The sequence below is a fragment of the Choloepus didactylus genome, chromosome 5 (assembly GCF_015220235.1).
Source record: "Choloepus didactylus isolate mChoDid1 chromosome 5, mChoDid1.pri, whole genome shotgun sequence".
Classification (NCBI taxonomy): domain Eukaryota; kingdom Metazoa; phylum Chordata; class Mammalia; order Pilosa; family Megalonychidae; genus Choloepus; species Choloepus didactylus.
In genome coordinates this window covers 104034231-104047476 of record NC_051311.1, presented here as the reverse complement: position 1 = coordinate 104047476, position 13246 = coordinate 104034231, and the positions used below count along the sequence as shown (strand labels likewise).

General features: G+C 34.7%; 2 protein-coding genes across 6 annotated transcripts in view; one reads left to right on the top strand and one right to left on the bottom strand.

Moving 5' to 3' along the window:
* Positions 1-13246, bottom strand: part of RUNDC3B (RUN domain containing 3B) — a 245960-nt gene that overhangs the window by 158306 nt on the left and 74408 nt on the right. For all 5 annotated transcript variants that reach the window (XM_037836576.1, XM_037836579.1, XM_037836578.1 and 2 more), the window contains one exon: positions 4503-4588. In XM_037836576.1, the coding sequence (XP_037692504.1) occupies positions 4503-4588 (86 nt within the window). The remainder of the gene's footprint in view (positions 1-4502; positions 4589-13246) is intronic.
* ABCB1 (ATP binding cassette subfamily B member 1) overlaps positions 1156-13246 on the top strand; it is a 242492-nt gene continuing 230401 nt past the window's right edge. The window contains exon 1 of the mRNA XM_037836575.1: positions 1156-1270. The gene's annotated coding sequence lies outside the window, so the exon portion shown is untranslated. The remainder of the gene's footprint in view (positions 1271-13246) is intronic.

The following is a 13246-nucleotide window of genomic DNA, read 5'->3' as shown; positions in this document are numbered from 1 at the left end:
AGAGGACCTCCCAGACACTTAGAAATGCCCTGGGAGAAAGAAACAAGGGTACACAGGAGCTGAGAGAGAGGATCTGAAACACAACCCAGAACCAGCAGATACCAGCCACATGCCTTCCCAGCTGACAGACGTTTTCTGGAAACCAAGGCATCCTCTTGTTGATGTCTTAGTTTGGACACTTTTATAGGACTGTAATTTGTAACCAAATAAACCCCCTTTATAAAAGCCAATCCAATACTGGTATTTTGCATTCAGGCAGCATTAACAAACAGGAACAATCATGTTCAAATTTCAAAACTCTTAGCTCTTGAAAGATCCAGGTAATTTATAATTATTCTATCTACTTTTCTATAATTGTAAAAAGCATCAATTCATTTTTTCTCTTTCTGGCAGTTCACTAATTTACAAAGTTTTATTTTATCCTTTACTCCTCCCCTTACTCATATTATACTATCTAGAAAATTAATATTTCTTCTGAACACAAATTTTAATATTATAGATTAAGTAGATGTGGTATAACTGCAAAGTAATAAACTGGTTTCCACAAAGTTAATTTTATTTCTATTTTATAATTGTGTTTGTTTCCATTCTAGACAGAATATTTTCAATATTGTTCCAAATTCACTTTTTTTACTTGTTATCTTAAAACTTTTCTAATTATTTTTCAGTGTGTGGATAGGGAAAAATTATAACTTTGAGCAAATTAATTCAACTTCTACATAGCTTCTCTATTTGTAGGTCTTCTCAGTAACTCTCAAAAGAATTCCCTAGTTTTTTTAGTTTGGACTATAATCTTTACTTTGCCAACTTCCTAACTCTAGCTACTGTCCAGCGAAACCTTAATCCATGAATCATGAAACTCTTTAAGGTTTTTTTTTGTTTTGTTTGGTTCAATTCCTTACCAAGACATCCTTCACCTTAGCAAAAAGACCACGTGAGTTTCTTTCATACTTTGGAGCTAAAGTCTCGTATTTCTAAGAACAAGATTCACTGCATTTCTTCTCCCCACCCCCACCTTCTCCACCCAGTATATCCTCGGATTGTCTCTGATTAGTGCTTTCAAACTTGCCTGCCTTCGCTCATGTAGCTCCTCCTCTTGTACTGGGGTAAAAGCCTGTATTACTATTTAAAGGATGTCATTAGTACCTTATCTGTCAAGAGGAGAATAAGAAGAAATTCACTTGAGTCAGACACTCTCAAGATTCCTAGAAGACCAGAGTTCATTTGTCATCATTTTACAAACATTTACCTCAGGGAGCATCCAACAAAGGTAAGATACAACTAGTATTTCCAATTGTTTACAAAAATATATTTGTTTTGGCTAGAGGCTTCTTAAAATCAAATATATTCACAATAAGATGTTTCTTTGGTTTGACTTCAGTAAAAAAAAAAAAAAGTGATAACATTACTTTTTTGTTTTTCCACAACTACAATTTTTTAGTTCACTTCTAAAACAAAACTGAAGTAACCTCCTACTTCCATTCTTGGGAATTAAAAAGTCATTACATTCACATTTAGTAAACATATGTATGTATATGAACACTATATTCTAAGCCATGTTTCTGTCTTAATAATGTAAGTTTACATATTGTTACAAGAATATTTTTATTTCATGGACTTCTTTAGAATGGAATCATTTCCTTTCCATCAAAAAGGACAGCTAACACCTAAGAACAAGGCAAAAAGCATTTCCCTTTAAATATTTAAACTACTCATTCTAAAAATAATCTATTCAAGAATGATTTCTACTCCACCCAATCCTTTAAGAAACAAGCTAACTTCAAGAGGATTATTAATGCTTTAATTTCTTCTTAGAAAAAACTTTCATAACTTTGAGATGAGAGTTTATTTGTAAAAAGAAAAAAATTTAATTTTTTTTAAAAAAGAAGGAATGGGAAAATGGTACAAAGTTCTGGCTTTGTCATTTGGACTGGTAATGTGAATTCATTTTTATAGTCACTCACTGAATTTTATCCTATAAATCTGTCTTACTGGTCACAGGGCAATTGTCTCTGTAATTATTGGGAGGTGCTGAAAAAATATCTGTTGAATTGAGCGGGTGAATGAACGAATTACCATTTGTGGAAAGCTACTAGGAAAATAAATCCAAAACCATATTAATGGGTAGTTTAGTTGTACAGCTTTTGTACATGAAAAACTATTTACCAGTGGCATTGGAAATGCTCAGTATTTATTTATAAATGAGCGGATACACTGTACTATGCTTACATTCCTTGCAAAAATTCAATAAATTATTTTTGCCCACCTGCCCCAAAAAAAGTAAAAAGAGAAAGTAAAGAGTCAACAAGGCCAGCCCTTGAAGTAGAGGCAACAGTTCTTCAAAACCCTGTCTCTATTCCCTTTGCAATGGACTGTCCACATTATTTCACTTATCTAGCAGAAACCATTAAACACGGGCTCTTAATAATCAAGACTTAGAGCCAGAAATATAACCCTTTCCTTGGTAAAGAGGAAGATAGTGACAAAAATCTGGGAAGACTAGCTCTTACAAACACAAGTTAAACCAATGGTTCTTAACTTGGTTTCACATTGGAATCACCCGGTGAGCTATGGGGAAAATTCCAAGGAGGGTCCTCATCATCAAAGATTCTTAATTAATTGGTCTAGGACAAGTCCTGGGAAACAGTACGTTAAAATGCTCCAGACATGAATCAAACGTGCAAAGGTGCTGAGAGTCAATGAGTTTGGGTCTAAATTAGCACACAGATTACCGCAGAGGAAACCTTGAATTTCAGTCACTTCTCCAGGGATGGCCTTGTCAGAGGTTGATTTCTGATCTTAATATGTTTGTTTCCTTGAGGCTTGCAAGCAACCCTGGCCAACAATTATTAAAGGGAATCTTGCTCTACTCACTTATTGACATTTTAAAAATATTAACTTCAAAAAATATTCTAATTGCATATGTTGTTTGCAAGTGTAAACTTGCTTTTGATTTCATTAATTTAGGATTTTTAAGTTTGATCTACATACTGATACTATGTTCTATTTTTGCTTTATTTTCAAGCCTTAGTATTCTCAATATTTAATATCTTTTATAATTAAGCTTATTTACTAATGATGATTTTTAAAAAGAAACAAATGCTTTATATTAAGAAGGTCCATTTCAAACATCTAAAGAATTTACCATCGTCGTGCAGTCCATCTTTAGAATATTCCAAGGTTGTTATGTTGCTTTAAAAGAATTCAGTAAGTACATGTCACATTTACTTTATGCAAATGCTTCTTTTAGCTAAAAGTCTTTCTATCTTAGTGAAATTTATAATGATGATGAATAATTTTTTTCTTTGCAACTTCCAAATTAAAAGGTTATCATTCTATTACCTAAAAAGACAGAGGCACCTAAATAAAAATATCATAATCTATACTAGCTAGTTAGCTAAGAGCAGAACATGTCATAGTAAATACCTAGGCATTTACTCACAGTCCAGAATATCAAACACTGCATCAGGACATGAAAGTTAAGATTCCAGGTATAAGATTTCTTTAATTTTCTGAATCATAACTAGTTTATAGTTGTCATTTTTCTCTTTCAGAAATATGATTAATGAGGTAGAAATAAGTATGCTAATTTAGAAGTATCTAAGGCAGCAATGTCCATTAGAACTTCCTAGGATGAAGAAAATGTTCTAAATTTACACTGCCCAATTCAGTAGCCACTAGCCACATGTGGCTATTAAAGCACCTGAAATGTGGGTACAGTGACCAAATTTTATTTAAATAAAATAAATATTAAATTTTCTTTAATCTTAATTAATTTTAATTTATATAGCAGTATGTGGAGAATATCTCCTTATTAGATAGTACATATCTAAGGTGTTAAAATTATTAACAAATAATTTGATACAGAAAAAAGTGTTTTCTTCAACAATAACTACCATAGGCCAGTAGACCAGAGTTTAAAAGGAATAATCATACCCTAATATGAAATTTCATCTCTAGCTCATAAAAAGTTAATAAAGTTCTATTTTTCATGTGGCACAGTACATCATCCTTTAAATCTATACAAGCCAAGTAAAACAACATGGGTACAAATTGCCCCAAAAAGACAACTGAGCAATAAATTAATCATGTATATGAATTAAAGAAGTGATTTATATTCTTTACAAATGAATACATAAGTAAATATTGTGTGATAAGAGAAAGGATGATGTAAGAATTTCATACATCTTTCTTCAAATTAGGTAGGGATAAGTCTATGGAGAGAAAGAAGCTTCAAGTGTTGAAAGAGGAAGAATTCGATATGATTCAGAAAAAGGACATTCCAGGCATAATGTAGAGCCTGAAAAAATAATCCAAGGTAGAAGTATGTTTAGTTGAAAAATTAAATTTTCCTGAGAAAAAATGTATTTATCTGAGCAGAAAAAGGGAAAACAAAATAGGTGAAAACCTTAGAAACTAAATGAAATGCTTTATTCTCTTATTTCTATGTCTTTATGTGACTTTTTCAAATATATGTTAGAAAATCAAAAGAACTTTTAAACCTGGTTGTTTTGAAGTCTCTCAGAGCTGTAGAGATGTATTCAGATAAATGTTTTTCCATGAGTGCTACTCTGATCCAGGCTCTACCCTAAAAAGAAGAAGAATTAAATATGAAAAACTATTAAAAGTTAAAAAAAAATTTTGCCCACTGTATCATAAAAAATATGCATTTAAATATGTAAAGAACAACTTACTCAAAATATACATTTGATACACACTAAGAAAAATAGATTAAAACAGGTCAATTTTGATTATATGGAATATATATTTTTTGTTTTCTGAAGGTATAGGATACAGCATGTCAGATTAACCTTCTATCATCTGAAGAGACAGAACCACTGGTAATGGGTTAATTGAAATGGAAGAGCTCTTTTTAATCACATAATATAATCATAAGATATAAGTTTCTACTTAAATGCCCCATATCAACTTGGTAATTAAAATGAGTCACCTAAAAACATGAGGAACAGAATCCTCTCATTAACAAAAAGAATCACTCTAAATATCACCTGTTTAAGAGAATTTTTCCATCCTATCCTTCCAGAGATTTTATATAATAATGAACCCCAAATTTCGTGATTTATCATCTACTGGGTACACGAGTCACTGAAAATACATGAGTCACTGAATTTGGTGCTTTCAGAGAATTCTAAAAAGTATTACTGCATACTTAAGCCAGAAAAATAAAATAAAACAGAGGTCAGCATATTCTCACACAAAATCACAGAAACAGACAGTTCTGACCAAATGTGAATAATTTTACTAAAAAGGGGTAACATCATTAAGTAGTTGAGAGTAATCAGCCAATTTTTAACAATCTAAAGCATTTCCTCTGGATTTATTTAGAATACAAGAGATGACGTTTGTAGTGAGAATTCTGTAATACAATCACTTTCATTTTCACTCAACCTTTTCTACAAATCTCCAGAAAATCCATGAAGATGGAAAATATAGAAATTGGAAACACTGCACTGGTAGTTGAAAAATAAAGGTGAGACAAACCAATATATATGATGATCAACTACCAGTAAAAAGAAAAAAAAAATGGCATTCTTTTGGAAATGTCTGTAACTCTAGTGAATTCATCCTCCTGGATAATAGGGGCCAAAAAAGAAGTCAGCCGAGGCAGTGCTTCCACCAGGCTAGAAGCAGCAATCCCGTTCAGGAAGTAAAGGAATTACATGGGTGTAGTCAGCCTGTCAGTCAATTTACTTACCAAGCTCAACTTCCCCTTTTAGCTTGCCTGGTGCTCAGCCAATTGTTGCTGCTGAAGGGGTAAGCCTAGGGGGAACCTACAATTAGCTGTGGCTGATTGGAACAGAGGAAGGAAAAGGCGAGCCAATGGCTGGCCAGCAAAGTCTCACGATTCTCTCAGAATTTCATCTAAAAGGCACCAACTAGTCAGGTGGAAGTAGCTGCTTGAATCAGAAGACCACATGTCGCCTGATACAGAAACAGAGAAATTTTGACACAGGAGGCTGTGCTGATCCTAGATAAGAAATGTGGGGAAATTCCTGCTTCCTGATTTGTTTCAATTCATGCAAAACTGGGCTGCACTTAGTTTCCTGTCCTTGGATGCTTGTGGAATTCTCTTTTATACTGTGATAATAAATTGTGCTAATTTTAACAGGTCTCCTCTCTTTCAACCCAAGAACTTTTACCAGAACAGGCAATAAACAGATTAGAAAGGTTGTTGGGGTCAAGAAGTGAGAAAATTGAAAAGTAGGTTAAAGAATTTAGATTCTATTGGTAGCTAATGGTCAATCACTGAAGGCTTAAAAACAAAAACAAAAACAAATAAAAAAAAAAATTAAAGGTAGTCAATATTTCTTAAGAATGTAATTAATATGTGCCAGGCCCTGTTCTATGAGCTTTACCTACATTCAGACATTTAATCCTCCCAAGAAGTGTCTGAATCAGGTTACAATACTATCCCCACTTTCCTCTACAAGGAAACAAAAGATAGATATAATTAGAAAAGAGAAAACTCATCTTCCCATGAACAAACTGACCAAACAAGTTGAATTAATACCATACACTCTATTTTCCCACCTGATCCAAGGAATGGCTTGTTATCACTTACAGGAATGAAGTCAAATCACAGTGTGGGCAAAGATATTTGTAATATATACTGACAAAAGATTCTTACCCAGAAAATAGAGTTCTTACTAATCAATAAGAAAAAAGCAACTCAATTTAAACATGGGCATGAAAGGGTAAGGAATTTAACTATAGATTCAATTTCTATAGTAGATATTAGAATGTTCAGATGTTCTATTTCTTTTTGTATTGGTTTGGTAAGTGACATTATTCAAACAAATGGCCTGTTTCACTTTCATGGTGTAAAGTTATCCATAATATAATATTTTAGCATTTTTAAGGTCTCTAGGGTCTAATGGGGTTAGGCCCCTTCCTTATTCCTGATAGGAGTAATACATAACTTCTCTTTTTTCCCCCCTTGGATAGCTTTATTAGAAGATTATCAATTTTATTTATCTTTTTTAAAAAATCAACTTATGGTTTTATTTTTTCTAGTGTATTTTTCTATTTTACTGAATTTCTGCTATCCTATTTCCTTCCTTCTTCGAGTTTATTACTCTTTTTATAGTTTCTTGAGAAGAAAGTTCTGATCACTGATTTTCAGTCTGCCTTTGTTTAATACACATAAGCCTATTTAAGCCTATCAATTTTCCTCTAAATGCAAGTTTTTATATTATATTTTCATTATCATTAATTTTAAAAGTTTTCAATTTCCATTATGATTTCATCTATCCATGAGTTATTTAGAAGTGTATTTGTCAATTTCGACTCATATAAGCATTTCTAGGTATCTTTTTGTTATTGAGTCAAGCTTAATCCCACAGTGGTTAGAGAACATATCCTACGCACTCCTCTGAAATTCATTGAGATGAATTATGCCTCAGCAAATGGTCAATTTTTGTGTAAGTTCTTTGTGTGTTTGATAAGAATGTATATTCTGTAGTTTTCTCTTTTGCTTTTTAAATATATTTCAGCTTTTTGTTAATATTCATCTTTATTTCTATTTTCTTGAACCTATTATCATAATTATTTAAAAGTCCATTATCTGTATAACCTATGGGTCTATTTCAATTGTCTTTTTTATTTCTCTTGATTTTGACCATATTTCCAGTTGAATACTTGACATTGCAATATGAAAATTAGTGGCAGCACTGTTGATGCTACTTTTTTTCAGAGTGGATTTATTTTCCCTCTGGCAGGCAAATGAAAGACTAGAAACTAGCCATGCACCACTTAAGGGCTTCAATTTTAAACTTTTATGACTGGTATTCTTCTGATTTGTCTTTACTCCCAAGGTAAAGCCTTTCTGAGATCAAATAAAAGTTGGAGTGTTTATAGGGCCCCTCCAAATTGTTGGGCCTGGAACTCTCCAGAACAAGACTTTGAAATATTTGACTGCTATTTTAGCCTTCATCTGCTGCTTTCAGCTTGGTTTATGGACTTTTGCTCTGTGCTTGAGCTGCCTGAGAGTTGGCAATACCTCAAGGAAAAACTGTATGCACAACCTCAGGCTCATTTCTCTGAATTTCTCTCCTCTTAATCTAGTGCTGGTTTCACTGGTAATTACAAATTCTAATTTTTGTTTTTCCAGCACAGGAAAACTAAAACAACCATCCTCACCCCCACCACTTCTGCTTAGCCTCTAAACTTATGATGTGAAGAGAAAAACACCTCAGGTTAAAATCCAAGGTGGATATGGGGCTCACCTCATAAACCATCCTTTTCTCCAGGATTTGGACCACTCAAGCTCTCATGCCTTTGTTGTTCTCTTATGCCTTTATATTATTGCTTTTTGTATTTAATCCAACTTTTATAGCTGTTCTCAGCAAAAGGGTTCCCCCAATACAAGCTATTCTGTTATCCCTTGAAGCAGAAACGAATTCATTTCTCACCTCCAGGATTATCTCCTTTTTAGACTCCTATTATATCCTCCTAATTTGACTCTACTTCCACCTTTCCTTTCAATGGATTCTCCATAAAGCACCCAAAAGATATTTTTAAAATGTTAATTGGATTACAGTACACTTTTGCTTTAAAAAGAAAGAAAAGAAAACCTGAAGTAGCTTCCTCCTGCACTGAGAATAAAACACAAACTTATTATGATCCTACCTCAGTCTCTACACCTTTCTTACTTTGCTCAATATTTTGCATGCTTATTTCTTCCTTAATTCAGTCCCTGCTCAAATATTACCGAAAGAAGCCTTCCCTAACCACCCTATCTAAAAACGCCTGCCCTCCACTACCACCCCTATCACTTTCTAACCCTTTAACCTGTTTCACTCTTTTGAGATTATATTATGTATGTATGTATTTGCTTATTGTATTACTAAACTATAAGGTACCTGATATATGTTCTTTGTCATCCTTTTTTCTACCACTTACTATTATCCTTAGTATTTGTAACAGTTTCTGGCACTATTAGAGACTCAGTATATATTTGCTGAATAAATGGATAAAACTAATAGAGATAATGTAATTTGTTCAAGGTTATATAGCTATTAAGTACTGGCACCACAAGGAAGAAATTTGGAAAAAAGGAAAGATATGATGAAAATAATATATTAAGAAGATTCATTTGAAGCTGGTATTTAAACTGGATAGTTTAAAGATAAATACTCATTTTAAATAAAAATTTATGAGTCAATAATATAAAATAATCATTAAAATGATCTTTTCTCAATACTATGTTATGCCAGTTTGGATGTTATGTCCCCCAGAATGCCATTATCTTTGATGCAATCTTGTGTGGGCAGAGGTATTAGTGTTGGTTAGATTGTAATTCTTTGACATTTCCATGGAGATGTGATTACTCAACTGTGGGCACAATCTTTCACTGGATAATTTCCATGGAGCTGTGGCCCCGCCCACTTAGCATGGGCCTTGATTAGTTTACTGGAGCACTATACAAGCTCAGACAGAAGCAGTGAGCTTGCTACAGCCAAGAGGGACACCTTGAAGAATGCACAGGAACTGAGAGAAGAGCTGCAGATGAGAGAGAATTTGAAAACAGCCGTTGAAAGCAGACTATTGCTCCGGAGAAGCTAAGAGAGGACAAACACCCCAAGAGCAACTAAGAGTGACATTTTTGAGGAACTGCAGCCTAGAGAGGAACGTCCTGGGAGAAAGCCATTCTGAAACCAGAACTTTGGAGCAGATGCCAGCCATGTGTCTTCCCAGCTAACAGAGGTTTTCCAGACACCACTGGCCATCCTCCAGTGAAGGTACCTATTGTTGATGCCTTACCTTGGACACTTTATGGCCTCAAGACTGAAACTTTGTAACCAAATAAACCCCCTTTATAAAAACCAATCCATTTCTGGTGTTTTGCAAAAGGGCAGCATTAGCAAACCAGAACATATGTCTTATTGTAAAGTTCTAGTATTTGATAATTCTAAAGCATCTGTAATTAAAATCTTCTCTCTCCTTTTTTTCCCTGGATCCAGAGGGCTGTATTATTTTTCACATAAATTACACAAGCACTTTATAAAATAGTTACAGAGAAAACACTTTGTAAGTGCACAACTAAAACCCTACAAACAGGATCTGGAGAAATGGGCCAAATTTTGTGAAATCCTGCCTGTGCATACCTACATGTGGTAGGAAAATTAGTTAACTTGTCTCTAGGACAGAACAACAAGGCCAGCTACCAAACAAGGGAAAAAATAAGTGAGATGATGAAACCAAGAATGATTGTTTCTAGGAAGGACTGGGGATATATGTCATGAGAATGTATTAAGGACTACATTCACAGTTCTGGCATGGTATATGCGCTGGTTTGGATATATTATGTCTCCCAAAATGCCATTTTTTTGATGCAGTCTTGTGTGGGCAGGAAATGTATTGGTGTTGATTGGGTTGGAGACTTTTGATTGGATGTTTCTGTGGAGATGTGATCACTCAGCTGTGGGCAAGATCTTTCACTGGATAATTTCCATGGAGGTGCGGCCCCGCCCATTCAGCATGGGCCTTGACTGGTTTACCAGAGCACTGTATGCACTCGGACAGAAGGAGCAAGCTTGCTACAGCCAAGACGGACACTTTGGGGAACGCATATGAGCTGAGAGAGGAGGTGCAGATGGGAGACAGTTGAAGATGGCCAGTGAAGGCGGACTCTTGCTCTGGAGAAGCTAAGGGAGGACAGACACCCCAGGAGCAACTGAGAGTGACATTTTGGAAAAAAGCTGAAGCCTAGACAGGAACATTCTGGGAGAAAGCCATTTTGAAACCAGAACTCCAGAGCAGACACCAGCCTCACGCCTTCCCAGCTAACAGAGGTTTTCTGGACACCGCTGGCCATCTTCCAGTGAAGGTACCTGGTTGTTGATGTATTACCTTGGACACTTTATGGCCTTAAGACTATAATTGTGTAACCAAATAAACCCCCTTATAAAAGCCAATCCATTTCTGGTGTTTTGCATTCCAGCAGCATTAGCAAACCAGAACAGTATAGGTACTTAATAAAAATTTACTGGATGGAAGGATAAATAGAGATATAGCTAGTTAATGAGATTAGTATACTAAGAAATTAGTCTAGTGTTTAATACAATAATAAAAGCATGTACAGCAACCACAAACTAGGAAAACCTAACCTAGCCAAAAGCTAGGCAAAGAAGTATTTTTTAAAAACAGAAAAGAAAAACAAACACAAATTACACAGGAAGGTAGGAAGAACTCAAGAACAGTACAGGGTTTATCTTTGGGGGTCAAGAATATAAAAAAGGCAAGAGAGAAAAAGGATTTTTTTTCAACTCAAAACCAGTTGGAATAGTAGGAATACACAATGGAACTATCTGCAAAGTCAGTAACAGTAATAACTGAGGATCCAATTAGGGGTGGTTTCTGACAGAGATCATATAATCTGCTAGTAAGCAACTAGCCCAGGAGCAGACAGGGAAGATGGGTGAGTTCAGAAGAGACTGAAGTAAGCTGGCACCTACTGAAGTGAAGCCATTTTTCTAAGAGTGCTAATTCTAATCTGAAACCTAAGTAAACTGACATACAGAAATTTCATCCCCCATAACCCCTTCATATTGTAGAAAGAACAGCTGCAAATACATTTGAGATGGGACTAGTATAGATATGATTTTCAAATCAAATATTTTATTCCATTGTTAGAGTATGTTTAAGTCTTGGAAAACAGGCTCAACTAGTCACAGACCAACCTAAAAAAGAGAATGATCTGCATTTCATAGCTCTTAGCCTAGAAAGACTAAATGTCAGATCTCTCATGGTAGAAAGTTTCTACAATATGAATATAAGGGGTAGACTGGTACTAGGACACAGCCATTGCTAAGTCAATCAGGAATGAATTCCATTAGGAATCCTGATTCGTTCTGTATTCCATCAACTCAACTAAATTTAATGAATGTTTCTATACTAAATTAGTCACTGTGCCATAGTGCATCTATGCCTTCTATTGTTTAAAAGGTTATATGCATGACCCTAAAAGTATAATCAGAGTGAAACTGGTCCCTTATGTAGAATTCAAAAATGAAGATCTGTTTTGGCCCCAAGTGAAATGAGTTGTACATTGTTTACCAGATAAATTTGGTGCTTTAGTTCTGATACATGATTTCACACATGTCAGGGCTAGATGAGAGTGCTATAAATGCTAACAGACGCAAAACTGCAGCTCTAGGGCTCAATAAACCTGCCATCTGAGGTATTTATGCTTCATCCTTCAATCCTGATGCTTGACATGGCACATGTAGTTTATTGGGTAGATTAAATGCCTTGCTTTACCCACTGCAATGAATAATAATCTAAGTCCACAGACCTTTCATGCATAACCAGGAAAATCATCGAGTTCTCTTTCCTCACTGAATGAAAACTGTCTGAGGCTTGGGCAAAGCAAAGATATAAAGGCAGGATTTAGAACATGATTTGATACCCAGTGCTGTTTCTTTGCAGAATATACATTCTGTTGGCTGGACAGGGACTGGTTCCTGGAGTCTTGTTAATAAAAGTGGTCAGCTGGGGTTTGGGTTCTTTGGTCCACCCAGATCTAAATGCTACATTCCTAATATCTGTTAACTTCTCAATTACCTTTTATATTTCGGGAAATGCTAGTTCTATAAATATAGCTCCTCTATTGAAGAGGTTTAGAATACTACTTATCACATTAATCACTCCTAATTTTAAAGTGAGAAAACAGTTTATGTAACCCCAGTTGTATAGACTTGAGGCATCCAAACTACAGTTAGTCTATTATTTCTACCCTAAAGAAAGCAGTATTACTTTTAAACTAAAAATAAAACATGAAAGAAAAACTGATACAAACTCAACTAAGAAGCAAAGGGGAATTCAAGTTGCACACTTTTTAAACTTGTTGTCAGTCAGTCAGACCAACAGAAAGTAAATAAATGAAGAGAAGCCAAGGATAACTAAGACAATATCTGTGACTAAAAAGAAATCTATGTTAATAAAAACAGGATTCAAACATCTATGAGAAATTTTTTAATTAAAAAGAGAAAACCTATCTATAACTGACTTAAAAATGAAGAAATTTACTGGCTTAAAAAGATCTGTGAGGCAGAAAGAAGAGTGATTCAACCTGAAAGAGCTGGGAGATACTGAAGCACCAAATTGGGTGCTCAGATAACACCTGGATGGAGGTTGGCAGGGACAGTGAAGGAAGGATGTGTGGTTTTAGAAACTGAACTCTATAGCTATCATCTTCCAAAGGTGGTAAGAGTCAGATCTACCA